The sequence below is a fragment of the Lampris incognitus genome, chromosome 17 (assembly GCF_029633865.1).
Source record: "Lampris incognitus isolate fLamInc1 chromosome 17, fLamInc1.hap2, whole genome shotgun sequence".
NCBI lineage: Eukaryota > Metazoa > Chordata > Actinopteri > Lampriformes > Lampridae > Lampris > Lampris incognitus.
The window spans coordinates 25,538,326-25,565,613 of NC_079227.1; the positions used below are offsets into that span (position 1 = coordinate 25,538,326).

The following is a 27,288-nucleotide window of genomic DNA, read 5'->3' on the forward strand; positions in this document are numbered from 1 at the left end:
CTCCTATCAGCGTCCCTCAGACCGTCCCCAAGACACGCGCACACACATGCATGCACGCACACACATGCGCGCGCGCACACACATGCATGCATGCATGCACACAACTCAGTATAAACGCACACGGCATACGTAGGCCTTTTCCTCTCTAATAACAAAACACACGTGGATTTACTGTGCGCCCTCTCGGAGTACACACACACACCGATAAAAATGCATACAGAGGCAAATGCATGTAAATATATGCTAACACATGCAGACTGTGGATTAACTTAAAAGAGTGTAAACCCTACAGTTGACCGCCGGCCTCAACTCTCTTCGCCATCTCTGTTTGGCTTCCAGTCTGTCTCGGGAACATGTCGGGCCGCCACATCATAGAGAGACGAGTGGGGGCAAAACCACGGCAATGACCCTGGCAGCAACACTCTCCAAGAGAAACCCAAGAAATCTTAAATAAGATACCCACAGTTCGGAGGTTTTGACACGTGTTGTCACAGAAATTGTCGTTACTACTAAGTGTTAAAACACATATTATGGACTCTTAATAATGGAATTATGAGTCAACTTAAGATATTTGCTTGTCCAAATAATGATTTTAGATGAGTAAACATCTGTATTGGTTTTTTTTTTTAATACTGCGATGTGAACTTCTGTTGGCAACATTTACCCAGAATATAGATAACCATGTGGAATCAAACACGTGATATGCAAATTCGTCAGGGGCAACACATCGTACAGACAACCCCATCCTACTTGGTACTTTACACATCCCTCGTGGGGGATCAGTGTGAATAGCAAATCGTATTTAAGTTGAACAATCCTTTTAAGATCGACTAAACTGATAATGAACAAAATAAACGGCGCACTCCTGGAAATAATGCTCCCTCCCTTTCCCCTCCCTCCCTCCCTTTTTTCTCTATCTTACCACATCTCTCTCCCTCTCACTCACTCACTCACTCACTCACTCACTCACTCACTCACTCACTCACTCACTCACTCACTCACTCACTCACTCACTCACTCTCTCTATCTCCCCACATCTCTGTCACTCACTCACTCATTCTCTCTCACTTGCTCTCTCGATCTCCCCACATCTGTCTCTCTCTCTCTCTCTCTCTCTCTCTCTCTCTCTCTCTCTCTCTCTCTCTCTCTCTCTCTCTCTCTCTCTCTCTCTCTCTCTCTCTCTCTCTCTCTCTCTCTCTCTCTCTCTCTCTCTCTCTCTCTCTCTCATTCTCTCTCTCTCACTCACTCACTCTATCTCCCCACATCTCTCTCGCTCTCTCACTCACTCACTCTATCTCCCCACATCTGTCTATCTCTCTCACTCACTCATTCTCTCTCTCCCTCTCACTCACTCATTCTCTCTCAATCACTCTCTCTCTCAATCACTCACTCTATCTTCCCACATCTCTCTCACTTACTCTCTCTCGCTCTCTCCCTCACTCTGTCTCCCCACATCTCTCTTGCTCTCTCTCTCACTCACTCTCTCTCCCCACATCTGTCTATCTCTCTAACTCACTCATTCTCTCTCCCTCTCACTCATTCACTCTCTCTCATGCTCTCTCTCTCACTCAATCACTCTCTCGCTCACTCACTCTCACTCACTCACTCACTCACTCACTCACTCACTCACTCACTCACTCACTCACTCACTCACTCTCTCATACTCTCCCTTTCTTTTGTCGAGGTCTGTAGCTAGCTGGGGTTTGGCCTTTTCTCTGCTACCCAGGGAAACCAGCTTGTTTCCATGACAATGTCTGCAGGCAGAGCGGTGCGTTTGTCTTAAAGCTGTTTAAGATCACAGTCAGTTCCACCCTTTCTAAGCACACACACATACACACATACACACACACACACACACACATACACATATGCAAACATACAGAGCATGATAAGCATATGAGCGGAAGCTGCACAAAGGGCTAAAAAAACCAACACATGTATTCATACATGTATTCATACCCACACACACACACACACACACACACATGCACACATGCACATGAAAGCAGCGAGATGAAGGGGAAAATATACTGAAGTACAAAAACACACACACACACAATGAAACCCCAGCCGCCAAAGAATAATAAGTGCATTAAACTCTGTTTTCATAAAGGTAATGTTTGTAATGAATGGTAGGCCAGGCAAGTACAATAAACGAAGGTTTGTTTGTGTGTGTGTGTGTGTGTGTGTGTGTGTGTGTGTGTGTGTGTGTGTGTGTGTGTCTGTCCATGTTTGAGTAAGCATGCATGCATTTTGTCATGCATAAGGGTGTATTTTTGTTCTAGTTTTGGCAGGCGGGAAAGAAGTGAACTTTAAATGCCAGATGGGGTACTGGGGAGCATCGCCAAATGGGCCAGCACCCAGAGCTCGCTCACAGATGCAGCACTGACTGGAACAGGTAAAAAAACAACTGGAAAGACGGATCAGCCCATACGCAGGGTGAGAGGTGGTTTAGGTTGTTGTAGCCAGTGAACAGCATCCCAGTGACGTGAACCCTTTATCAGGCGGGGGAGCCCAAGGAGAGATTTGGCGCCACTGCTGAGAAACGCTGTGGCCTTATCTGCCTCTTTGTCTCCCCCTGCATCTCCGACCTCCTCAGCCCCTCCCTCCCTCCTTTCCCACTTTCTGAATGAGCTCCTATCTTTTCTCGCCATCACTTTTCCACACTCTTTCATGCACTGGCCCTCCCCCTCTTTTCACATACTCCAAATCTCCCCTGGCCTCCTTCCTTATCTTTCTCCTCCGTCTTTCCCTGTAAACTGTGAGTTCCTCTGACAGTAGAATTTCATAGTAGAACAAGGAGGGGTAGGAAGCGCTGCATGGGTCCAGTGGCTTAATGGTGACAGGTGCTCTTCAGTATGGTGCGTAGAGAAATATGGAAAAATGACTGAAAACTGAGGCACTCCGTAAACCAAAAGAAATGGAATTTATTCACCCAAGGGCAAGGCAACAAGACTGACGCGTTTCGACTTTCGTCTTAATCCAAGTCATCTAGAATTTCCTATTTCTGGTGCTCAGTGTTAATATTTCGGTGTCTACAGGACATTCAGGTAGTGTAGCGGTCTATTCCGTTGCCTACCAACACGGGAATTGTCACTTCCAATCCCCGTGTTACCTCCGGCTTGGTCGGGCGTCCCTACAGACACAATCAGCTCTGTGCATAATTGTAGTCCACTTACTTCCGGTTTCCCCTGCAGCGGTCAGACCAGTTTCCTGTTTGTTGGCGTGTGCTATTGACAATGGCATATTTTTCGTGATGCCTGCAAGATTTACCATGGATTAATGTCAACAACATGCACAGAATTGTGACAAACTTTCACCTGCACCTACCAGCCAACGGGTGAAAAGTCCTGGTCGCCGCAATAGCGCCTCCTCTGGTCGGTTGGGGGAGCCTGTTCGGGGGGAGGAGAAACTGGGGGGAATAGCGTGATCTTCCCACATGCTACATCCCCCTGGAAAAACTCCTCACTGTCAGGTGAAAAGAAGCGGCTGGGGACTCCACATGTATCGGAGGAGGTGGCATGTGGTAGTCTGCAGCCCTCCCGGATCAGCAGAGGGGGTGGAGCAGCGACCGGGATGGCTTGGAAGAGTGGAGTAATTGGCCAAATGCAAATGAGGAGAAAAAGGGGTGAAACAAATCCACAAAAAAAATATATATATATATATATATATATGTATATATATATATATATATATATATATATATATATATATATATAGGTGTCTACGTTTGCTGTTTTGTGTGTAAACCAATTGGAGTCATTGTTTAATTAAGTGTTGCATAAGTGTCAGTGTTGGTGAATGGGGTCAAAGTAATGTGTACAATTACTAACTTGATGGTAATTGTACAGTATGCAATCACCAGTATGTGTATATACATTTATAAAAGGAATGGAACGAGATTTCTGTGGCAAACTCGACAACTGCATTTTAGCAATTTCTGTGGTTGTTAAGAGCTCCATGCAGAAGCCTGAGTTTCATTATAGCAACTCCAGGGGTGTAAAGCGTTGTATTGTAATGCACTGAATCATTAGCGGTGCTGTGAGCTATCATCCCCAATTAGAGATGTTTTGGAAAGACGTGTCCTGGAGATTGGTGCACACAGGCAGGGAGGACACCATTTAGTCCATACAATATTTTTTCCTTAAAAATAAATCAATCCTTATCAGCTTTTTTTTTGTGCTGATGTAATGACGTATTGATTTTTTTCTTTTATATTCAAAGGTCTGGTATGATTGGATCTAGTTTTAGTCCAAGGCATGGATTTGTTGGAGTGGACTGCGCTGGTGATATAAATCCTGTAGAATAAACAAGTGTGAGACTAATTTTATCACCAGCTAGTGCCTTGCAAACACTTTAGTCGACGAGGTATTGGCACGCTGACACTCCTCTCATTCTCCTTTGGCAGCTGCCCTAAAGGCCCGTTGTGCAAGGGGGCTGGGGATCAAGTCGGGGGATCCACTAACAGAGCCCCTCTTGGTGGCCGACGTATTGTCAGACCCAGCGTCTTTACCCAGACACGCTTGTGAATTTGTGCGCGGATACGTTCATAAAGTGTTCGTGCAGAATATTTACGAAATCTTGTAGTGTTTGTTATTTAGCATCTGTTTGTCGGCGGGACACTCCAAAAAATTTGGGGGGGGGGGATTGTCTCCCTTTTTCTCCCAAATTGTATCCGGCCAATTACCCCATTCTTTCGAGCCGCCCCTGTCACTGCTCCACCCCCTCTGCCAACCCAGGGAGGGCTGCAGACTACCGATACATGTGGAGTCGCCAGCCGCTTCTTTTCACCTGACAGTGAAGAGTTTCGCCAGGGGGGGCGTAGCGTGTGGGAGGATCACGCTATTCCCTCCAGCCCCCCCCCCCCGAACAGGCGCCCCAACCGACCAGAGGAGGCGCTTGTGCAGCGACCAGGATACACACCCACCACATCCGGCTTTCCACCCGCCCGACCAAGCCAGAGGTAGTGTTGGTAGGCAACAGAATAGGCTGCCACACCACCCGGACGCCCTTTATTTACAAAATCTTGTAGTTTTTGTTATTTAGAAAACAGAAACACTTTGTCATTTTATTTCATGCACTTGCGCACATGAAATGAAACGAAACATCGTTCCCCCAGCCCACAGCAGTGCAACACAAAGACAAAAACACACACAAAAACTACAACTACAAGAACACACATATCCACACTAACATATATCTAACCTTAAAAAACAAAAATCACTGTCCACGAGAACGAGCGCCAGCCAGGATGACTATCGGAACTGCCGGGCTGCATCGGCTAGCAGTTAGCTTAGCCTGCCCCCTTCCGCATCCTGTCAGGCTGCCCTAGGTGTTACCACTTCAGGCACAGCTCCAGGCAGGGCCGTGGCCCCTGGGCCCACAAGACGCAGCAGACAAAGCTCTCCCAGCCGATCAAACGCCAGCCCCCCCCCCCACCCCCCAACCATCAAACGAAGATAAACCTAGACGCAGACGTGGACAAAGACACCGCACGGACGGTACTGGGTGAGGCTGCCGCAAAAGTGAATTCGCGCCTCCATCTTCCCACACCGGTTCTGGGTGAGGCAGCCGCAAACGCGGATCCGTGCCGCCATCCTCCCACACCGGAAGTGGGAAGTGGGGTGGGCATCTGTTTTGTCGGCAGTACAATCAAAATTGAACAGCAATACAGACCTGTCATACACTAAGATGCACAGCAGTTCTACCATGTCACTGGAAAAGGGAGAAGTCCATAGATTATTAGTCTACTACATGAAAAGACCGTATTGGAGAGCATATCAAACACTAGTCGACCGAAATCAATCTAGATACAATAAGCCTACACATAAATACTGCATAATCATATTTATTTAGGATAGCCTGCTGAGCATAATGTATTATGAAATAAATATAGCCTTTACATATATACTCTCTACACCACTGCACTTTATCACCTCTTATTTTACCTGTATAAGTCAACCCTTGCGTATATATCTGAGGATTGTTGTGTTATAGTGTTAATATTCTATGTTAAGTACACCGAGAGAGCCAGGAAACCAGAGTCAAATTCCATGTTTGTGCAAACCTACATGGCCAATAAACATGATTCTGACTCTGTATATTTTCACTGAGGCAAAGATGCTATTTATGGCTCAGATGAATAAAATCCTATAAAGACCTGCAAAGGATAACAATTCCTCCCCGATTTTGTCAGTTCTTAAAAAAAACAAAAAACTTTGCATAGCGTTCAGATATTAGTGCGGATGCAAATAGGAGGCATAAGGGTCAAGCAAACCGATATGACACAGACCAATTCCACACACTGCGGAGATGGCAAGCGCTAATGAATGATCCTGTACAAAAACCTTCTTCAGTGTTTTCTTCATGTCAGCTCTGACAGCGGCTCTTTGATTGTGAACTTGTAACGCTCTTTTTTCACTTTCGGGTGTTTTTACAGTGGCAAATTAACACATTAAAAGTGGAGCGCGATCAACTTTTCAGGTTCATCCAAGTTTTGTTTTGTTTTGTTTTGTTTTTTACACAACATTCAAATTCAGTTGTCCTTATGTGGTCTCCTTGAAGGATCCCTGGCAACCATTATGCACACCCAGAAAACCTGACTGTCCGGGTAGCGTAGCGGTCTATTCCGTTGCCTACCAACACGGGGATCGACGGTTCGAATCCCCGTGTTACCTCCAGCTTGGTCGGGCGTCCCTACAGACACAATTGGCCGTGTCCGTGGGTCGGAAGCGGGATTTGGGTATGTGTCCTGGTCACTGCACTAGCGCCTCCTCTGGTCGGTCGGGGCGCCTGTTCAGGGGGGAGGGGGGACTGGGGGGAATAGCGTGATTCTCCCATGCACTATGTCCCCCTGATGAAACTCCTCACTGCCAGGTGAAAAGAAGCGGCTGGCGACTCCACATGTATCGGAGGAGACATATGGTAGTCTGCAGTTCTCCCTGGATCAGCAGAGGGGGTGGAGCAGCGACCGGGACAGCTCAGAAGAGTGGGGTAATTGGGAAGATACAATTGGGGAGAAAAAAGGGGAGAAAGAACAAATTTGGATGGTTAAGAACATTTGGTGAGACCGATGTTGATTTCTATTACAAAAATTCATGCAAGAACAAAAGTGACACTGTTCTTGCATTAGGCCTGTTCTGTTGTCTGAACATGATAACCCTAAAGCTACATATTTTTATATTTCTGCATCACTTGGACCTGGTGTATGAATTGTGTGGAGTGTTAAGTGCTTTGCTTCTTATTATTAGAACTTTTGGATGGTGATGAGTAAGATGCGGAGGAGACATTTTGTGCTGCTGGTGCTGACTGGTCGCTCTCGCCTTGGCGTCTGCTACAACTCCCAGCCCCACATATGGTGCAGTCAGCAAGGAGCTGGTCCATTGTGTTTGCATGAGAGAGGGTGTGTGTGTGTGTGTGTGTGTGTGTGTGTACATACCCGAGAGAAGGAGGAAAACAGATAGAAAGAGACAGAGAGTGAAAGTGAATACCAAAGCGGACCGGTTTGTGCACCTAACGCATGTGTGTGAGGGGAATGCGTGTCCATCTGTATGTTTTTGCCAGAAGAGAATGTGTGCGTTAAAATGAGCTGCTTTGATAGCCAACGCTTTATGAGTCACAAGTGATGAGTCACATTCCACCTCCCTGTAACACACACACACACACACACACATATCAAGACATACAAAAACACATCTCGCTCTCTCCCCTCTTTTCATGCACTGACCGTGAAGAATATGTGCAGGCAGTATTACTCATGCATATTTACATGGAACACACACTTGCTCACCTACTCAGCGGGCGGTCTGTAAAGGTTATCGCGTGTGTGTGTGTTTGTGCATGTGCCCGCCTTTCTGTGTGTATGTGTAGTAGGGTGCGTGTATGGTGTAAAGGTCACTCGGAGCGTGGCACACCTCTTATGTACGTTGAGTGGAGATTGTTGGATTGATATTGAGAACACTTGAACGTGCGCACAAATGACTGTTGTTCACCGGACACAAGGGGCCATGGAAAAAAAAAAAAAAATTATACAAACAAGTGTGACACCAATTATGGCCAGAGGAGCAACTCCTCCGTCTAATTCAAAACCTTGAATTGCTTATTCACACAGAACCCTCCGGTCTATTCCAGGCCAGACAGAAAGAAAAGAAAGGGCAAAATCTGCTACTCGGCTTTAAGCACATTTTCCATCCAGATTATTGCTGCTCAATACTTCTAAAAAAAAAATCCATTTCCCCCCCTCTTCCCTTTGCTGCTCAATACTTATGAAAATCCAATTTGGCTCTCTCTTTTCTTTTTTCCGTCCACAATTAATGCACCCCCCCCCCCATTCAAAGTGATTAGTGATCTGTGGGTATAATTTCCAGGGAGAATGATAGCAGTGTTTTATGAGGGGGGGGGGGTCCTCGCCCCTCATTAGGCCGGTGTCCCCGACAGAACGGCTGGACTGGGAGGGCAGTCTGGAGCACCGCTGGCCCTTTGGAGATACAGGCAGACGCTCTACATCACAGAGAGAACGGCGACTCACTTTATCTCCCTCCTTCACTCGCTCTCTCTCTCTCTCTCTTGCTCTCTCTCTCTATCTTTCTTGCTGGTTTCCTTCCGCTCTTCCCCTCCTCACCCCCTTCCCTCCCTCTATCTTTCTTTTTTTTCCCCCCTCCTCTCTCTCTCTCGGTTTCTTTTTCTCATTTCTCAAACACACAAACCTGCAAACACGTCGGCCCACACACACACACACACTCACACACATGCACACCCACATAGTCACTCACTATATCTTTCTCTGGCACCCCTACTCTATCCTCCCCCTCAAAGAAACTCATTTCAGCTTTGCGAGCTCCTCAGAAAGCCTCTTTGCGCCGAGCTAACCTAAGCTAGGCTTCGTCTGCACCATTTGACAGTCTTTACATCTCAGTATGCAGACACACACGCACACGTGCACGCACATGCATGCACGCACACACGCACGGATACACACACACACACACAGCGTTTTCACATGTATGGCTCTCTACAGAAATTTCAAACAACTCACAAAAAAATCTTTCAGCCAAGGTACTACATTCAGACAATGACAGTCCAGCCATTAGCGATGGCGAGGGCACCTCTCATACGGCCAAATACCGAAAACATCGTATGATGATGTTGGAAACACATGTTAATACACATTAGTCCTCAAGTGGGTAATTTGACATGCTGAACACAGGCCAGACAAAGCAATTAAATTCTTGCTCCCACCTGGATGATTCATGGCAGCCATTTTGAGGCAGTAAGCCTAAAACCAGGAGCTCTCCTAGCGATCAAAAAAGTAGTGAAACACTCAGATAGAAATATACTTGACAGGACAGACATGCCTCACTTTAATAGGTGGCCTGAGGCATTATTTGGGTCCTATTCAAGATATATCTATCTAGGATTTGGTTGAGCGTTTCATTAAATAACATATTGCATTGAATACACAGTGGCTCTGTCGAAAATGATACAGGGAGAGAGAGGGACAGAGTGTGAGAGAGAGAATGAGAGAGCGAGAGAGAGAAAATGAGAGCGTGAGAGAGAGTGAGTGAGAGAGAGAGCGTGAGAGTGAGCGAGAGAGAATGAGTGAGAGAGAGAGAGTATGAGAGAGTGAGAGAGGGTGAGAGAGAGTGAGAGAGACAGAGAGAGAGAGTGAGAGAGAATGAGAGAGTGAGAGAGAGAGAGATGTCCTTTCTCGTCCACTCAAAGAGCAGAGCCCATCAGCACAAGTCGTCATGTGGGCCTTTCAGTGTATTCATCAGCGTCATGCAGAGCCAACCAGTCCAGCAGCCCCTACCTTTAGATTTCCAAAAGCACCAGAAGCCAGGGACCCGTATCCATTCACCCACATGCACACGCCCTCAGCTGTAGCACACACGCACACATGCACCAACACGCTTACCTGACCAAACAGGGGCACATTCCAATTTTTAATGACAGCCACAAATAGGAGCTTGAAGCACAATGCGACGGGTCGCACTAAAGGTCATACAAAAGCTACTCATCACACGGAAAAATCTTAAAACCCTGCAGAGCAGCCCAATAGCCGTACATATGCAGGAATCAGGGGTACCTCTGAGCTTGCCTAAATTCACATAGAGGGTGGTGTCCAAAACAGTGAAAAAGAGAGAGAGAGAAGAAGAAATATAGGGGTTGGGGGGGGGGGCAGAAAAAGAGGGAAGAAGAAAGAGGCAGCATTGTGAGTTTTGTCCATAAAGAACAAGTCTGTTCAAAAGGCAGAAAAAGCAGCACGTGTTTTCGGGCGGCGATGAAAAGCTCTGGCCACTATGTAGTCGAGGTTCAACAGTGCTGCTTTCATACACAGCAGAAACATCTGTTCAGAACAACACGAGCTTGCCAGTGGATGAGCAGAGTCCCATGTGGGACCAATGGCAGCGGAGAGAGACATGCTGGAAGCCAATGAAAAAGCTTAGATGTAAATGAATGCAACGGATATGAGGGACATGAGTGCCTGTGGAAGCTGCCACAGTCTATAATTCAAGGCAACAAACCCTGATAAATATGTAAAGGCACGCATGTGCTCTCTTTCTCTCACTCACACACACACACACACACACACACACACAGATGCACACACATGTATAGACATGTACAAAAAGCACATGTGTAGCCTTTTGTGCACAATTACCATATGCGCTCTCATCCACACGACAAACCGACTCACATGTACAGATGAGAGAGGATGCGGTGAAGTGGAAAAGTAAGGACCAAACCATCCATGGAGTCAGTCGTTCAGTCAGCCCTTAGCTCCATTTCCATAACGAGGGGCCAGGCCAAGTCCAACTCGGCCAAGCACCGTCAAGGCCCGGCCCAGCTGTCTACCAGATCCAATCTCTCTTCCGACCCCGTACCCAACCACCCACCCACCCACTCCTGTAGTCAGCAGGCAGCCATGATCACATATCCCAGCAGAAGTTGCTCTCAGGATGTAAGTTAGTTACCGCTAAATGTTTAACCAGATATACCATTTAAAGTGTATTTCTCTTAATCGCCCCCTTTTTTTTCCTTTTTTTTTTTTGGTGCCACCAAATGCTGCATTTCAAAACGAGGCGATCACAGTTTTGTGAAAAATAGAAAATAAATAGAAAACTGACCTTAGTTCAGTGCCTAGAGAGTCAACTTCTTCCCGTGCCATATGGTGATGAAGAGGAGGGTTGGCAGGGACTGGGTAAAGGGTGGGTGATGAGGGTGGGGGGGTGAACAGAGAGGGTTGATGGTATGTATAGCAGAGTACAACAGCAAGTGAGGTAAGAAGAGGCCATACCTTGGTCGCCGATCATCAGGTGTGCCAGACCTTAAAGGAAGACAAGAGCACAGTCAGCACAGCAAAGGATCATGGGAGGGATGTCTATGCGTGTGCGTGTGTGTGTGTGTGTGTGTTATTGATGCTGATGATAGTATGTGTGTGAGTTTTTGTGTGTGTACACATGTGTGTGTGCACATGATAACTGGCTGTTGTGAATGAAAGGTTGGTGAAAGGTTCTGTGTATAAAAGTGTGCAAGCTTTTGTGTGTGTGTCTGTGTGTGTTTGTGTGTGAGTGTGCGCGCCTGTGTGTGTCTACATTGTAACAAATCTCTAGAAAACTCACTTTGAAGACACTTTCTCATCTTAGGCACTGATCCCACGCACATGAACACACATATTTACTACACACGATTACACCCACACTCACATGCACACAAATACACAGAGGCAGTTAGCGTACTTGTGTGCCCGACTGTCCTTATAACCTTGAGGGAAGGAGTACTTCAAAACTCAGGTGATAACACATGGAATGGAGCACTTACCAGCTGTCAGCAGCCAACTCCACATACACACGTACACACCCGCAAACACACACACACACAAACACACACACACACACACACACACACACACACACACACACACACACACACACACACACACACACACACACACACACACACACACACACACACACACACACACAGACACACACACATGCGCGGGTTTATGCTGGCTACCTCACATCTCCAGAATAATAGATAGAAGGAGAATACATCTAAAGAGCTAAGAGTAATAAGGAATAGTAAGAAAGTTGAATTAATGCAGCGAGGCAACAGAAGGGAAAGGGAGAAGAAGATGACTACAGGTCTAGGGAAGTTGGGATCAGGTGAGGAGGAGAAGAAGAAGAAGAAGAAAGGAAAGGATAGAGAAATAGGCAGCTGGGAAGATCCAAAGAGAGAAACATATAGCATAAAAGCTAGATTGATGGATAGATAGATAGATGGATGAATGGATGGATGGATTGATAGATAGATGGATGTAGACAGACAGACAGACAGAGAGAGAGAGAGAGAGAGAGAGAGAGAGAGAGAGAGAGAGAGAGAGAGAGAGAGAGAGAGAGAGAGAGAGAGAGAGAGAGAGAAGCAACCCACCTGGAGTGTAGCTGTGTTCTGGAGGGCATCACGGCCGGGCGTGGAGAGAGAGAGACAGACATTCATTAACATGCATGCTCAACCCCTTGGTTACCACGGCTACTCACATGCACATCCGTCCGAGTTACCGTAGTTACATGCATGCAAATCCACGTGGACCTCATGATGGATATCATGCTGCACTGGTAGCCAACTGGATTCATCAGTACGTCCACACACAGCTGGACAACAAGACAAATAAAATGCACAAACACACACTCTCTCTGTTCACACACAAGCGTACGCGCACACACATGCACGTACGGATGTAGTACCGCAGTCAAACACACACACACACACGGCCACCCACATACACGTGTAGACACAGAGGGTGGAGGGGGTGGGCAAAAGCGGACACTCCTACCTGTGTGTTTGGGTTCAAGAGCCATTTACCCCAGAACTTACCTTACTCCTGATTCTTCTCCCAAGAGCCCCCCGACAGATAGCATGCAACACACACACACACACACACACACACACATACACACACACACACACACGTTCTTTCTCTTTCTCAGTTACTCACACACTCATACACACACTTGCAAACCCACATTGACTATGGCAGTTTTTGTAATGATGTGAAATAGCTGAAAACATGTAGTCAGGGTTGATTAGCAGTGCAGGAAGAGGAGGGGCATGCAGGGGTCAATACTGAGACAATGTTCGAATGTGTAGGTGTGAATGTGGACGTCAGTGTGTTCATGTTCCTGTGTGTGTGTGTGTGTGTGTGTGTGTGTGCACTCTGAGCTGTATCCAGTTGCAAGCGCTTCCTTGTCTGTGCCCTTGCGCTGGTAATATGGCGGAAACAGGTGGAGCCATTAGCATGCTAACAGCAATCTGCCCTCAAGGACAATGGATGGCAGGCCAGGCCTAACAAGCTAAGTTCACCCTACTGTCACTGGGGACCAGAATTTATCGGGCAAGCCTCTCTGTCCGACACAGAGAAACCGGTCTGGCCTTAGGAATTTCATTCCAAAATAAAAAAATCTGACATAAAAAAAAAATGGTGCTAACCCTTAAATCAAAAATGTTTGCTGGCAAGAAAATAAAGCACACTGAAGGTAGCTATTTAAAAGACCCAAGACCTACAGGTTTATGATCAACCTTTAGATCATTATGTAGATACTTAATATTTTAATTATATAATTATATGGATTTTGAAAGAATTAGTTAACCCATGACTTTTAGATAGCAAAAGGGATGTGGTATGTTTTGGAAATAATCCATATATATATATATATATATTCCATTTTATATTTAATATTTAATATATTCAGTTTTATATATATATATTCAGTTTTTATATATTGTGCTATTCATGCTAGTATTGAAGCAGGGATTGGGGAAAAATAAAAATAGTTGCACATGACTATCTGTTGCAATAACATATTTCTAAATTCATCAAAAATACTTACTGGAAGGAATAACCTGAAGCCCTTTATCTCAACAGTGCACCATGCAGATGTCTTTTTCTTTTGCAAAATGGTAGAAGGTAGGGACCAGCAATGCAAAGGAGCAGATTTTTTTTTTAAAAGACATAGAAAGTTTTCTCATTCAGTATTCAGATTCAGAATAGATGCTTTTATTCAAGAGGTTTTAACTTTTATTTTGGAGCTGTGATGGACAACTCAAACAAGGTCGGCAAGTTTCAAATCACAGTTTAATATGACGAAACCAGCAGGGTCACACTACCATCATGTACAGTCACCATTTCTCACCAGCCCTTGATGGTGCTTACAGCATATGTTGCACAAATTATGCTGATAAACATGTCACCAAACTTGTTCATTTTATTTTCCAGCCACCTATTTCCTGGTCCTTTTAGTCAAAGTGAGAGTCAGGTCACTTTCGTTTGCCTCTTTTTTTGCCATCCAGCACATGACTCCTGATATGTATCTTTACATTTTCTCATCCACATCACCTCAGTGCAACTTTAAATTAGTCAGTATGGCACACTAAATTACTTTTTGTCCATGGCACTACCTTTACACTCAGGCCTCCAACTATTTTCCACAAAACACCATTTGTTGGCAGCAATGCCAGACGCAGCAATACACCGAGCTGCAGTACAAAGAGCGGCTGTTTTCCCTTGATACAATCACAGCCGAATGAGACCCCAAAAACAACCTATTGCACTTAAGGGAGCTGTTTAACAGAAGCAGATTAAGCCCAGTCCAAAGCAGTATTTTCATTTGATGTAGATCTGAGCTGTGAACTAGTTGGCTCGGCTCCTAAAAACTGCTGGTGCTGCTTAACTCAAATACCACCTGTTGGCCGAGCTAAACAGTTTCTCCCAACTGGAACCATTTTAAGATGCTAACACAGCTGCAAGCGCAGCTCGAGCTGTGGGGATAAAATGGTTGTAGGCACTTGTTCTCCATTTTAATATTTGTCACCGTATGGCAGCGACACCCATACAAATGAGAGTCAAACTCGGGGGAAAAGAGAGCAGCGCCCTAAATGGGACGAGAAGCCTCTTACCATCCCACAAAGAACCAATCCAAATGCAGGTGGCCAATGTCTTCCTGCCTTTTAGTCTGTACACCTGCACTGCTGCTGCAGACCACAGCCTCAGAGCTGCTAATGACGGTGCCAAAGACCACTAACTAGGCCTCTGTATGTGTGTGCATGTGCCTCTCCTTCTTGCATGGACCTTGTTAGCATCTCATTATGTCATTACACACAGTACATCATTTGAATATCTTGCTCATGAGCTCAAAGCAGAATTATCAGTGCTCATCATTACATTATAACGGCCACCAAAATATTCATCACTATTTCTGCAGGAATTCTCAGAGCTGCTCTCACTCGGTATCACTGGACACAATAGATTAATCCTGAATGGAGACCTGAATATTCATATTAATAACATATTATTAATATGAATAAAAGCTTGTGAATTTACTGGACAGCTTTGAACTTACCCAACATGTAAATGAAGCCACTCATCAGCATGGTAACATTCTACAATTAGTAATAACAACAGGGTTATATATAATAAGAATGTTTCAGTATCCCAGTTACCTATTTCTGACCAGCACTGTGTGTTTTTTGAAGCCAATATAATCTCTTTTTTTTTCTCCCCAATTGTACTTGGTCAATTACCCCACTCTTCCGAGCCAACCCAGTTGCTGCTCCACCCCCTCTGCCGATCCGGGGAGGGCTGCAGACTACCATATGTCTCCTCCGATACATGTGGAGTCGCCAGCCGCTTCTTTTCACCTGACAGTGAGGAGTTTCACCAGGGGGACATAACATGTGGGAGGATCACGCTATTCCCCCAGTTCCCCCTCCCCCCTGAACAGGTGCCCTGACCGACCAGAGGAGGCACTAGTGCAGCGCCCAGGACACATACCCACATCTGGCTTCCCACCTGCAGATGGCCAATTGTGTCTGTAGGGACGCTCGACCAAGCTGGAGGTAACACGGGGATTCGAACCGAAGATCCCTGCGTTGGTAGGCAACGGAATAGACCGCCATGCCACCCGAACGCCCCTGCCAACCTAATCTTAACAAAGGCTAAAAGGGAATTTTTGGTTCAAAAGAGATTCTTAGATGGCAAGGCCGGAGCAAAGTTCTCTAATATTACAAGGTCTTATGAGCCACACAGTTATGACTGGTCTTTAAACTAACATGGTTGAAAAGCAATAACTTCTCATCTGCTTGAAATACTGCCGCTCCACTAAAGGTTAAAAAGCGGTTGACTCAAAGAATCTCCCCATGGTTACACAATAAATAGTGTTAATGAGATCAAGAGAATCTGTCAGGCAGCTGAAAGAAAATGGAGGAAAACTAGGCTCACAGTTAACTGTACTATAGACAAGGAAGCCATCACCGCCAATAACAAAGCAATATGTCTGGCAAGAAAGGATTGCTTTTCCAAGATCCTTACAGAGAACTCTGGAAACTAGAATATCACTCTACACTATTCAGCTACTCAACACTGCCCCCACCTCGCCACAGTTCTCTGCATCAAAATGTGAAGAACTTGCACTGCTCTTCAATAACAAAGTAAGTTCGATTAGAGCCATTATTGCTGCTGATGTAAACACACAGGACCTCAGCAAATCCTGTAAGAAAAATGCAGCCATGGTAAAATTCACCTGTATTACATTAACTGAGCTTTGCTAAAAAAAAAAATGTAAACCTTTATTTAACCAGGTGAGTCCCACTGAGATTACAAGATCTCTTTTTCGAGGGAGCCCTGGCCAAGATAGCAGTAAAACAGTGTTTCAAATAATATACAAGCAAACATTAAAAACACCTAAAGCAAACCTACAGTAGCAACTTGCAGAATCATATGCCGTAAAGACAGACGAGAGGAAACGGGATCTAGCAAAGGAAGCAATTACAAATTCCAATTGATTTTGTAACTCCTCCACCCCATGTATTGATCCTGTACCTACAGCATTTTTTTAAGCGGGTGTTCTAAAGTTGTTTCAAGTCAAGTCTTGAAGATTATAAATATATCTCTTCAAACAGGCATCTTCCCAGATGCCTTCAAAGCAGCTTACTAAAGAAACCCAACCTAGAGGGTAATGCACTGACCAGCTATAGGATGATATCCAGCCATCCATTCATTAGCGAGATACTTGAAAAGATAGTTTCAGTGCAAATAAACTCCTTTCTTAAAGAAAACAATATCCTGGAAGAATTTCAGTCAGGCTTTAGAACATACCACAGCAGAAAAACTGCACTTACTCAGAGACCTCAGACTAAACTTTGATGAAAATAAGGTTTCAATTCTTCTCCTCTTAGACCTAAGCACAGCGTTTGATAGGATTGACCATGATATAATCAATTGTCTTACAACATTGGTTGGTTTTTCTGGCTGTGTGTTAAACTGATTCAGAACATACACCAAAGGGAGAAAGTTTTACATCAGTCTTGGAGAACATGTGTCTGAGAAACATGACATCCGTTTTGGGGTTGCACAAGGGAGCTGCCTCGGCCCATTATTATTCTCACTATGCATGCTGCCATTTGGTGACATCATTAGAGAGCACACAGTGTATGTTTCCATAGTTATGCAGATGACACGCAGCTGTACATCTCTGCTGAACCAAATGATGCTGCAGCTATAAACTCCATTACTACTTGCCTTTTGGCAATAAATAAATGGATGAGCGATAATCTCTTAAAGTTAAATGAGGACAAAACTTAAATCCTACTAGTCAGCCCTGAAATGAAAAAGAGATGCTGTTGGGAAAACTAACTCCCTGGATTAAGGCTTAGCTCTTAGATTCAGATCTTTTTTTTCGGAATTTTTACCCTTTTTCATCCCAATTGTATCTGGCCAATTACCCCACTCTTCCGAGCCATCGCAGTCACTGCTCCACCCCCTCTGCTGAGATGGGGAGGGCTGTAGACTACCACATGCCTCCTCCGATACATGTGGAGTCGCCAGCCACTTCTTTTCATCTGACAGTGAGGAGTTTCGCCAGGGGGACATAGTGCATGGGAGGATCACGCTATTGCCTCCAGTTCCCCTTCCCACCCAAACAGGCACCCCGACCAACCAGAGGAGGCGCTAGTGCAGCGACCAGGACACATACCCACATCCAGTTTCCCACCCGCAGAAATGGCCAATTGTGTCTGTAGGGGATGCCTGACAAAGCCAGAGGCAACACGGGGATTCGAACTGCCGATCCCTGTGTTGGTAGGCAACGGAATAGACCGCCACGCCACCCGGACACCCTTAGATTCAGAGCTAAGCTTCAAGTCCCACATTAACAAGGTGATGAAAACATTTTCCACCTTAGAAATATAGCTAAAGTACGACTATTTACAAATAAAAAAAGATGATGAAAACGTAATCCCTTATTTCAAGCCGACTCCATTACTGTAATACACTTTTCTTTTTTTTCTTTTTACTGGCCTCCCCAAAAAAAGCCACTGAGAGACTTCAGCTCATTCAAAACTCTGCAGCTCAGCTATTAACCAGGGCCAAGAGGAGAGAGCACATTAGTCCAGTTTTAGCTGCTCTCCACTGGCTTCCTGTCACATTTAGGATTGATTTCAAGGTCCTCCTCCTTGTATAGAAAGCCCTTAATGGGCTAGGGCCAAGCTACGTTACTAACTCCCTTGTTAACTATTTGCCTTCAACAACACTGCGATCATCTGCTGCTGGTTTGTTGGAGGATCTCAGCAACAGCCGAGAGAAAATTAATAACACCCCAAGTTACGGAACATAATACCTATAGATATCAGGGAAGCCAGCTAGCTAAATATTTTTAAAAGAAAGCTAAAAAAAAATTATCTCTTCACTTTAGCCTTTGACTAGCTATGACTTTCCTGATACAGACCTGAAATTCTTTCTTGCACTTTGCTTCACATTTATGAACTGCTGCACTTCTTTTAAAATGTTGCACTTTACTTGATTTTATGCATTCTATGTATTCCATTTTTATCTTTATTTTCATCTTATTTTTATTATTATCAAGTGGGTTTCATTTTTGATTTTATTTTGCATTAATTATGGCATTCTATACCTGTTTTTATGTCCGTTTTATGACTATTTTCATATGTAGCATTTGGTGAATGTCATTTCTTTATTGTAAAACACTTTGAGCTGCATTGCTTGTATGAAAGGTGCTATACAAATAAAGTTTATAATAATAATGATAATAATTATTATTATAATCGAGTCAAACCGTGTGCATCTTTTCCCTTTGCATGTGGCTTTAACGTGTTCTCACCTCTGTCTGCGTGTGTGAGTCTGAGTATGCAAGCTGAGGTCCTTTCCCAATGTGCCATACACTTCTACCTAGCTGCAAACACAATTAGATTTGAATCTGGATCACAACATATTCCTGTCAACGCATCACTGGGTTTCAGAAGGGAGCGGGCTGCATTCTCACCCGCAGACCTTAATAGCATACCAAGTACTATGCATAAAACCAGCTAGCCTGCACGTCTAACTTGGAAAAATTAAGAAAAATAATACAGAAGACATCAAGAGAGCTGCCAATATGTTAGGGGTCCCAGCAATTTATATGCAGAACTGAGCACACACACACACACACACACACACACACACACACAAAAGCACACAGGCATAACACATCCACTCTTTCTGACATGGAGACCTAAAATGACAAATCTGCCTGACAGTGACCCCGCCAGCAGCTGCTGAGAGCCAGCAATGTAGGTGGTGGGAAAGAGTGTGGGAGGGAAGGTTATAATGGAGGGGATAGCTGTAGAGAAGGAGGTATTGAACAATGGAGTTGGGGGGCTGAGGGAGGGGGCATACTTACGGCACATAGTCTCCGAGTCAGACGTCCTACTGGCTGCTAAGTGCTGGGGGTGTGATACGGGGGAGGGCATGAGGGAGTGTGATGGCAGCAGTGATGCTGGGTGAGGTGTTGAGGAGGGGGAGAGGGCAGTGGACTTGATGCAAGGCCTTTTTACTGTTCTGGCAGATGCATGCATCACCAGAGTTTTGCGTCATTAAAAAAAATCAATAGGCAAAGCAAAACTGAAGAGCCTCTTTGACGTCAAGAATAGAAGAAAGAAAATGAGGAGGGTGTTATTAAAAATTTAGATTTGCTCCGAGATTGTAATTAAGTGAATCTGAGAATACAGACAACAGTTAACAGTCTGCGCCAAAACGTAACAGCTAATTTTTATCAGGCAAATGTTTCATATATCCATTTGTTTTAATAACCATCATTATTTTATTATGGCCATTAGTATGCATAGCCCATACACACTATAGTGGTCTGTATACTGGCACTTGTGTTGACTAAGGAATGTCTGACTGTACAGTATTCTGGGACAGTGTCATCATCATGGCCAGTAATTTGTGGAGTTACTATATTATGCTGGTACCAGGTATTTTTCCTGGTAACACTCCCCCTCCATATGATCATTTTTGTTGTGCATTTATGTACATAGTGCTCTGTATCATACACAGTGCTACAGATTGAAAGTATTCAAAGTGGGTTGCCATGAACACCCGTGTCGCACACAAATAACCATACATACACAGACACGCATACACACGGTTAACAGGCTACACGCTGTAGGAATTAATGGCAGGTAATAAATTCATGTCGTTCACTTCAATTCAGCTCCCTTATGCATGGCACCTGTGAAGGCCATCCGTAATCAATGCAGATCCATTAACACAGGCAGTCAAGATGTCAGCCATGCAACAACCATTGAATGCTATAGTTCTAATGAAGGCCTCTCAGCAAGAGCCAACAACCCCATTCATAATGGATCTATTCTACTCCGCTGTTTAGTCCACACAAAACCAACAGAGCCCGACAAGGCTTACACTGCTGGCCCAGTCAGGAATTTTGTCGAGATTCAGGTATTTGTTTCAAATCTCCAGACTGTTCAGCTTCATAGAGGTTTGTAGTCTGAACAGCAGTTTTCAAGCCTTCTGCTCCAGCTCTTGTAAACTGACTGCACTGGATGGGAGGGGGCTTAGCTATGAGCCCTACGGATACATACTGAGTTGTGAGCCATTGGCAGCCATAGAAATCAATATTAATGTATTTGGTATGCATGTCTTGCACTGTTTGTGAAGGCTGTCGGTCCAGCAAAGCTGTGATGAGATGTAAGTGTCTCGAGTGAAGCACAGGGTGTTTGGTATTGAAGGTACAAATTCAGAGATATGTGTCCAGCAAGCTAAATCTGTGTGTGAGTGCGCACCTGTATGTGTGCATGTGCAAGCGCATGTTCAGGTTTGAGAGCCAGTTTGTGTGTGTGTGTGTGTGTGTGTGTGTGTGTGTGTGTGTGTGTATGTAGTGAAGAATGAGGTAGTGTGTTATGAGGGTCCACTTGATTCTGGGCCTTACCTTCGCTGCAGTCGTTGCCTTGGTAACCGGTGTCGGAGCAGTCGCAGACGGCCTGATCGTTGACCACACTGCACACCCCTCCATTCTGGCACTGGTGGTCCGGCCCACAGCCTGCCGTCACGGTGACGCCTTCCGAGCTGTCCAGCGTCACCAGTGAGCCATTGATGCTCACCGCCGTGACCCAGCCACGAAAGGCGGGGTGCTCCCGCACCGACGGGGAGGTGAGTCGCAGCGGGGAGGAGTGGAGCTCTGGTGACACCCCGCCCATGAATGTGTGGCTGAACACCGTCATGTCTCTCCTCTTGCTTTTCACCTCCGCCCATCCCTCCAGGTGCCCATCCAACTCTAGCGAGGTGTTCCGCCAGTCCCGCTTGACGCGCACGGCGTGCCAGCGTCCATCACTCACTGCCACGCCTGACTGCAGCTCGGCAGGCTCGGCACAGAAGATGGAAAAACGCAGGTGGAGATGCCCATGGAGGAGCAGCAGCTCTAGGAAGTCACAGAAGCCCTCATCATCCAGGTAGAGCAGCAGGCCCTCCTGACTGTGAGTCCTCAGGCTGAAGCTGAGGACACTCTCGCAGCAGGCGTTCCAAACCGGGAAGCGCCCCCACTGGCCTGACACACCCCCGAACTCCAGAACCTCGCCCTGGGCCTGGCCCCCCACGCTACACAGGCATAGCCCCAGGAAGAGCAGGGGGGCCGCTGCCCATGCACACACTGCCATGACACTCATGCACGCGCTCACACACACACACACACACACACACACACACACTCACACAGGAAGAGACAGGGGCTAGAGCTGCGGCGTATCCTCTGGCCTACAGCTCATGGTGATAACTGTAGGGTCTTCGTCTCGGTGAGACCTTGCTCTCTTTCCAGGACCCTTAGAAATGTTCTTCACAGAGTGGGGTTCCTATAAACTACAACTGTGATAGGGAGTTTCAAATAGACACTCCCTATCTTCTTAGGGCCTTTGTGGCATCTTCTTCTGCCCAGGCCAGGGGTCTTTGTGTGTGGTCTTCCCTTTTCCTGAAACGATGTCTTCCCCTCCCTTCAGTCCTCTTTCATTCTTCAGATCTGGGGTGTCAGATTACAGGTGTGTGTTTCTGTGTGTGCAAGTGCGTGAGTGTTAGATATGTGACGAATCGGATGCAAGCTCCATCTTTATGCCCCAGATAGGGCCTTATCCCCCATACAGGCAACTCCCTGTGGATTGGGGGGGGGGGGTGCGTGTGTGTGGCTCACACACCAGTAATGGAGAGAAATGACAACGTCATAGCGGAATTTTCTCTTCCTCCTCTCCGTCTTAGTAGGGCAAGACTATGTGTGTGTGGGCAAGTGTGTACGTGTATGTGTGTGTGTGTGTGCATGTGTGCGTGTGTGCGTGAGAGAGAGGGTGCGTATGTGTGCCTCTCACTGCCGCGTCATCATTCTCTCCAGCGACCTACAGGGAGAACAGAGACAGCACAATCAACCAGGGTCAGTCACGCACACATGCGCGTACACACACACACACGCACGGTTCGCTATACTGAATTTTACTTCCTCTTTTTTCTTTTACACAAACGGCGGGCGCGCTTAAGACTTAAATGAGTGGTAAGATATTTCCAGGGCTCGCGCAGTATACACGCAAGATGTGTAGTAGTCCATTTCATCACAGCCCGCACGACGGCGGCTATGGCCGCGGGCGCAGAGCCCCCCATCAGCCCAGCTTGCATCGCCATGCCGCAGGAGCGATCTATACGCCGGGATCCCTGGTGCTGTCGCCATGTGCCACCTTACCGCGCTCATGTAGCCCGACTTTCGCAAGCGGGACCTCAGGTTTAAAGTTCAAAGCCACTGACATTCACTCAGGATCATTCGGAATAGGACGCAAGACCCGAGTTTCCTGCAGCTCACCGCGGACAGCCGCCGGCGCCATCGTATAGACTACTATGGGACTCACTCGGTCGCACGAAGAGCGATGCGGCGGATGACTCAAATGCGCCCCGCTTATCGAACTAACGGGTTTCTCTCTCACCACCGGGAAATAAAACCTCTCAATCACTCACCCGCGCCCGTGCTCCCAAGGCACACACGCACGCAGCCACGCCACATACAAAACACATCACGGTTCCTTTTCCGCCACTCCGTTCTCTAAACTCCACCATCCTCCCGGTTAAAGCTCCCGAACACGTTATTGATAGGCGCGGTGGAATGAACGCGGTTCAAATATCGATTCTCGATTTGCGGCCATACCTCTTCTCCCGTTTTATTCCTGTAGCCTGCTACTCCGGGTTTCAGTCTCGCATCACCTGTGCCCGAGCTCTCACCGTTCACCCTGATTTCTTTTACGCGGTCATTGGTGAAGTCTTCTTATTCTTCTTCATAATCTTCTTCTCCTTTCTTTAGCGAATCGGTGAATAAAACCGTCAAATTCTCGGCGCAACCTGTAGGTTGGACAGCCTGGTCTAGGCGCCAAACAAAACCAGCGGATCTCACCGCGCCGCGTAGGCACACAGAAAAGAGAGGGGAAAAAAACGGGAGCCTACCTCGCACACATCCTGTGGTTCCGTCTCAATGGTGCGCGACTCGTGGATTTTCTTCTTTCCATCTGACGGGAAACTGGAGTCGTGAGAGGAGGCAATCGGGACCACCGAGCCACGGGAGCCGGAGCCGGTGGCGAACCAGGGGCAGAATTATCACAGCCGTGCCTCCGGGCGTCAAGGTGCTATTCGTGTCTGAGGCTTGACTGCTTGCTCTCGCTCTCTCTCTCTCTCTCTCTCTCTCTCTCTCTCTCTCTCTCTCTCTCTCTCTCTCTCTCTCTCTCTCTCTCTCTCTCTCTCTCTCTCTTCCCTCTCTTTTTTTCCCCTCTCCCTCTTCGTCCTCTGGAGGAGGAGAAGGTGCAGTCTGATGCTCTCCGCCAAACTCGGCAGAGGGAGCCGTCACGTGGTCGAGGAAGCGGATGGGCGGGGTCGCGCGCTGCTGCAGCGGCAGCAGCAGTAGCACCTTGGACAGCGCGCGCGCTGAGCGGAAACGCGATCCCCGGAGGCGGAAAACCGGGAATGTCCAAATGGTCACGCTCGTGTATGACAGTGACCTACACAGCCTTTGGCCTTTTCTCCCAGACAAAAACTAATTGTCGAAGAGCCAACGATCCAGTGAGATGGAATGCGGAGTGGGGGGAAAAAAAGAGAAGGAAATTACAAAAGATCTCCTCAAACACTGCCAAGTTGAAACACCACCAGAACTACATGGCTGCGTCCGAAATCACATACTACATAGTACATACTAACTATCTTCCAGCGTACAATTAGTATGTGAGATAAAAGTACAAGGACTGTTCGGAGATAGGGGAGACCAGGGGCAGCTGTAACGCCTTGAATTACTAGATTCAGAATCAAGGCAGAGGGGTTACCCTCACTGCACATGCTCAGTTAGGCCGTCCTCTTACAGTAAAGGAGCCACATTTGAAACTCCCAGAGAAAGTTACCAGCAAACTTTTTTTTTAGGTAAAAAATTTAACTTTTCTATCAGATGTATTTGTTTGGATACGACCCTGAGATCAAATGTCTAAGAATCCCAACAAGTGTTATTAGAATCACTGTTTTGTAAGCCAAAAATAGACGAATGTGTCAAACTAGCAGTCAGGCTAGTTCACGTGCGGTGAAAACATGGCTGGTGATACTGGGATGGTTTTGTTACAACCGTCCCTGAACCAAGTACTTTCATTTATATTTTAAAAGCCGAAAGATATACACGAACTAGATTAAATGCTAAGTTAATGATAATCGGTTGCATGCTAATGGTCAGTAGAAACGTGTTTTCTTACAGCATGCCAAATATCAGAAAGAGGAAGACAGAAAGGGGAATCCCACTTCCTTTACTGGAGAGGGCTGCAGAGAAAATAAAACAGGGCAAGCCAGTCAGGGAGTGAGCAAATCGTATGGCATTTTGCCATGTGACCCCGTACCGTTTTCACAAGAAGAAGCAGAGGCTGGAGTCCAGGGATCCAAACCAGTTCCCATGGTAGGTTTGGACCCCCAAGAGGGTTTTCTCCACAGAGCAGGAAATCCTCCATCCTTTTTTGAGGGTGTCTTCTACCCATTAAATAATGTTCGTGCATTATAATACGACGGCTTCCCCTCACAATAACGTGAATGATAAATAGTCTTTTTCATTTTTAGAATTTCATTGATTAATTATGTATATTTTAGGCATGTTACAACTGTCCCTGTACACTAGGACGGTTGTAACAGCGGAGTGACTATTTAAATCGATTTCGCAACCTGTATATATTTCATAAAACCACTTAAATACATGATTACAGTAGTTGACACGTTGAATTTTATAATTTAGCAAATTTGTTATTCCAGTGTAAATGGTTTTTGATTTATTGGGGAAAATCCCAAAAAGTGTTACAACTGTCCCTCCCTACTACTATACGTCATAAAGCTGCGCCACTTCCTTCCAGCCTTCTGCGGGTTAATGACGACACGCTGCACACAAACTTCTACGGTTTTGGTTTTGTTTCTGTTTTTTGAAATTGTAAAGATAAACACGGTTTTTTACCTTTTTCTGCTGAGTATAGTGACAAGTAATACTCAAATTTAAACCGTTTGGCCGGTCTACCGGTTAGGATGTGCAACACCCCTTACCATTGTTGGTCGTAGTCGTGGAATGTCGCAGTGCATTGTGGGATACTCATGCCTGCGTAGTGTCCAGTGTTTGCGAACTCTGAAATTTCTCTGCACGTAGTATGACATCCGGGTATTTTTGCATACCATTTGACGCATACTATGGTTTCGGACAAACTAAAAACACACATGCTATTTTGGAGTACTAAATAGTGTGGTAGTATGTGATTTCGGATGCAGCCCATGTGTAATATTGACCTTTACTCTAGCTTTAACCCCATTCTAATGCAAACCTTGACCCTAGACCCAAGTCCAAACCCTTAAAAATGGCCAAAATGTCCTCAGTGTTCCACAAAAATGTCCTCACCCAAATCGGTCCTCACAAATATAGCTTAACAAGTACCCCAAACACACACACACGTAGGGGGGGGGGGGGCTCAGTCCCAACCTGTCCCGGAGAGGGACTCTCCAGCTGTGCCATGTGGAGGTGATCTCCCTGGGCCCAAATGGCATGCACCACCCCTCCCTCCCTCCCTCCATCTCGCTCTCTCTCTCTTTCTTTCTCTCTCTCTCACTCGCATACACATACATATACACATACACACACTCACCAAACATGGATACATCTGTCCACGGTTAGGCAGTAGGTTTGCCATAATCTCTCCTTGTTATTAAGTGCCAGAGTTGGAGGACAGAAGGAGTGGAATCTGTGAATTGGCTGTCGAGGGCCGCGGCCTTGAGTAGAAAAAAGAACAGTCCTGACCTGACGGCAAGGCAGAGGCCAATCCACAGAAACTGTGAAATGAGCTGCCTTGAATGGAAGCACTCGCCACTCTATTATGTTTAACCATCAGTTGACTGTGTTATATCACACATATTCCTTTCACTGTTTTAAAGCACTCTCACCTTTACCATCTGTGTGTGGTATAATGTACAGTACATATTAGCCACCATAGGATATATTTCCTACTTAAGATCATTGCAGTAGTAAAAGATGCTGCGTTTTCTGGTGGTTAGACAGCCTTAACAGGGAACTGTATGTGCATAAGCACGGCGCAAGAACATGAATGTCAAAATTGATTCGCTGTACAGATAATGAAGCACACTGGATTGACCACTGGGACGTGGGTTAGGGTTGCGAGGGATGGTAAGTGTGTGTAAGTGTGTGTCTATGTGGGTGGGTGTGTGTGTCTATGTGGGTGTGCATGTGTCTATCTCTCTGTGGTAGAGGGGGAAGAAGGAGAAACAGAAACAGGAGGGGGTTACTATGGAAACTATCTCCATATCACCACCTGGTTTCCCACTGGACTGACCGATCCCACTGACCCCCCCCCCCCACTTCTCCCCTGTACATGGTAAATGCACTGCATTTATGTATATAGCACTTT

General features: G+C 46.1%; 1 protein-coding gene across 1 annotated transcript in view; it reads right to left on the bottom strand.

Moving 5' to 3' along the window:
* nrxn1a (neurexin 1a) overlaps nucleotides 1-22,017 on the bottom strand; it is a 63,791-nt gene extending 41,774 nt beyond the window's left edge. Inside the window, 3 exon segments of the mRNA XM_056297740.1 lie at nucleotides 11,297-11,326; nucleotides 12,433-12,450; nucleotides 21,282-22,017. Coding sequence (XP_056153715.1) covers nucleotides 11,297-11,326; nucleotides 12,433-12,450; nucleotides 21,282-22,014 — 781 coding nt within the window. The 5' untranslated portion in view covers nucleotides 22,015-22,017.
* Nucleotides 22,018-27,288: the final 5,271 nt, after the last annotated feature.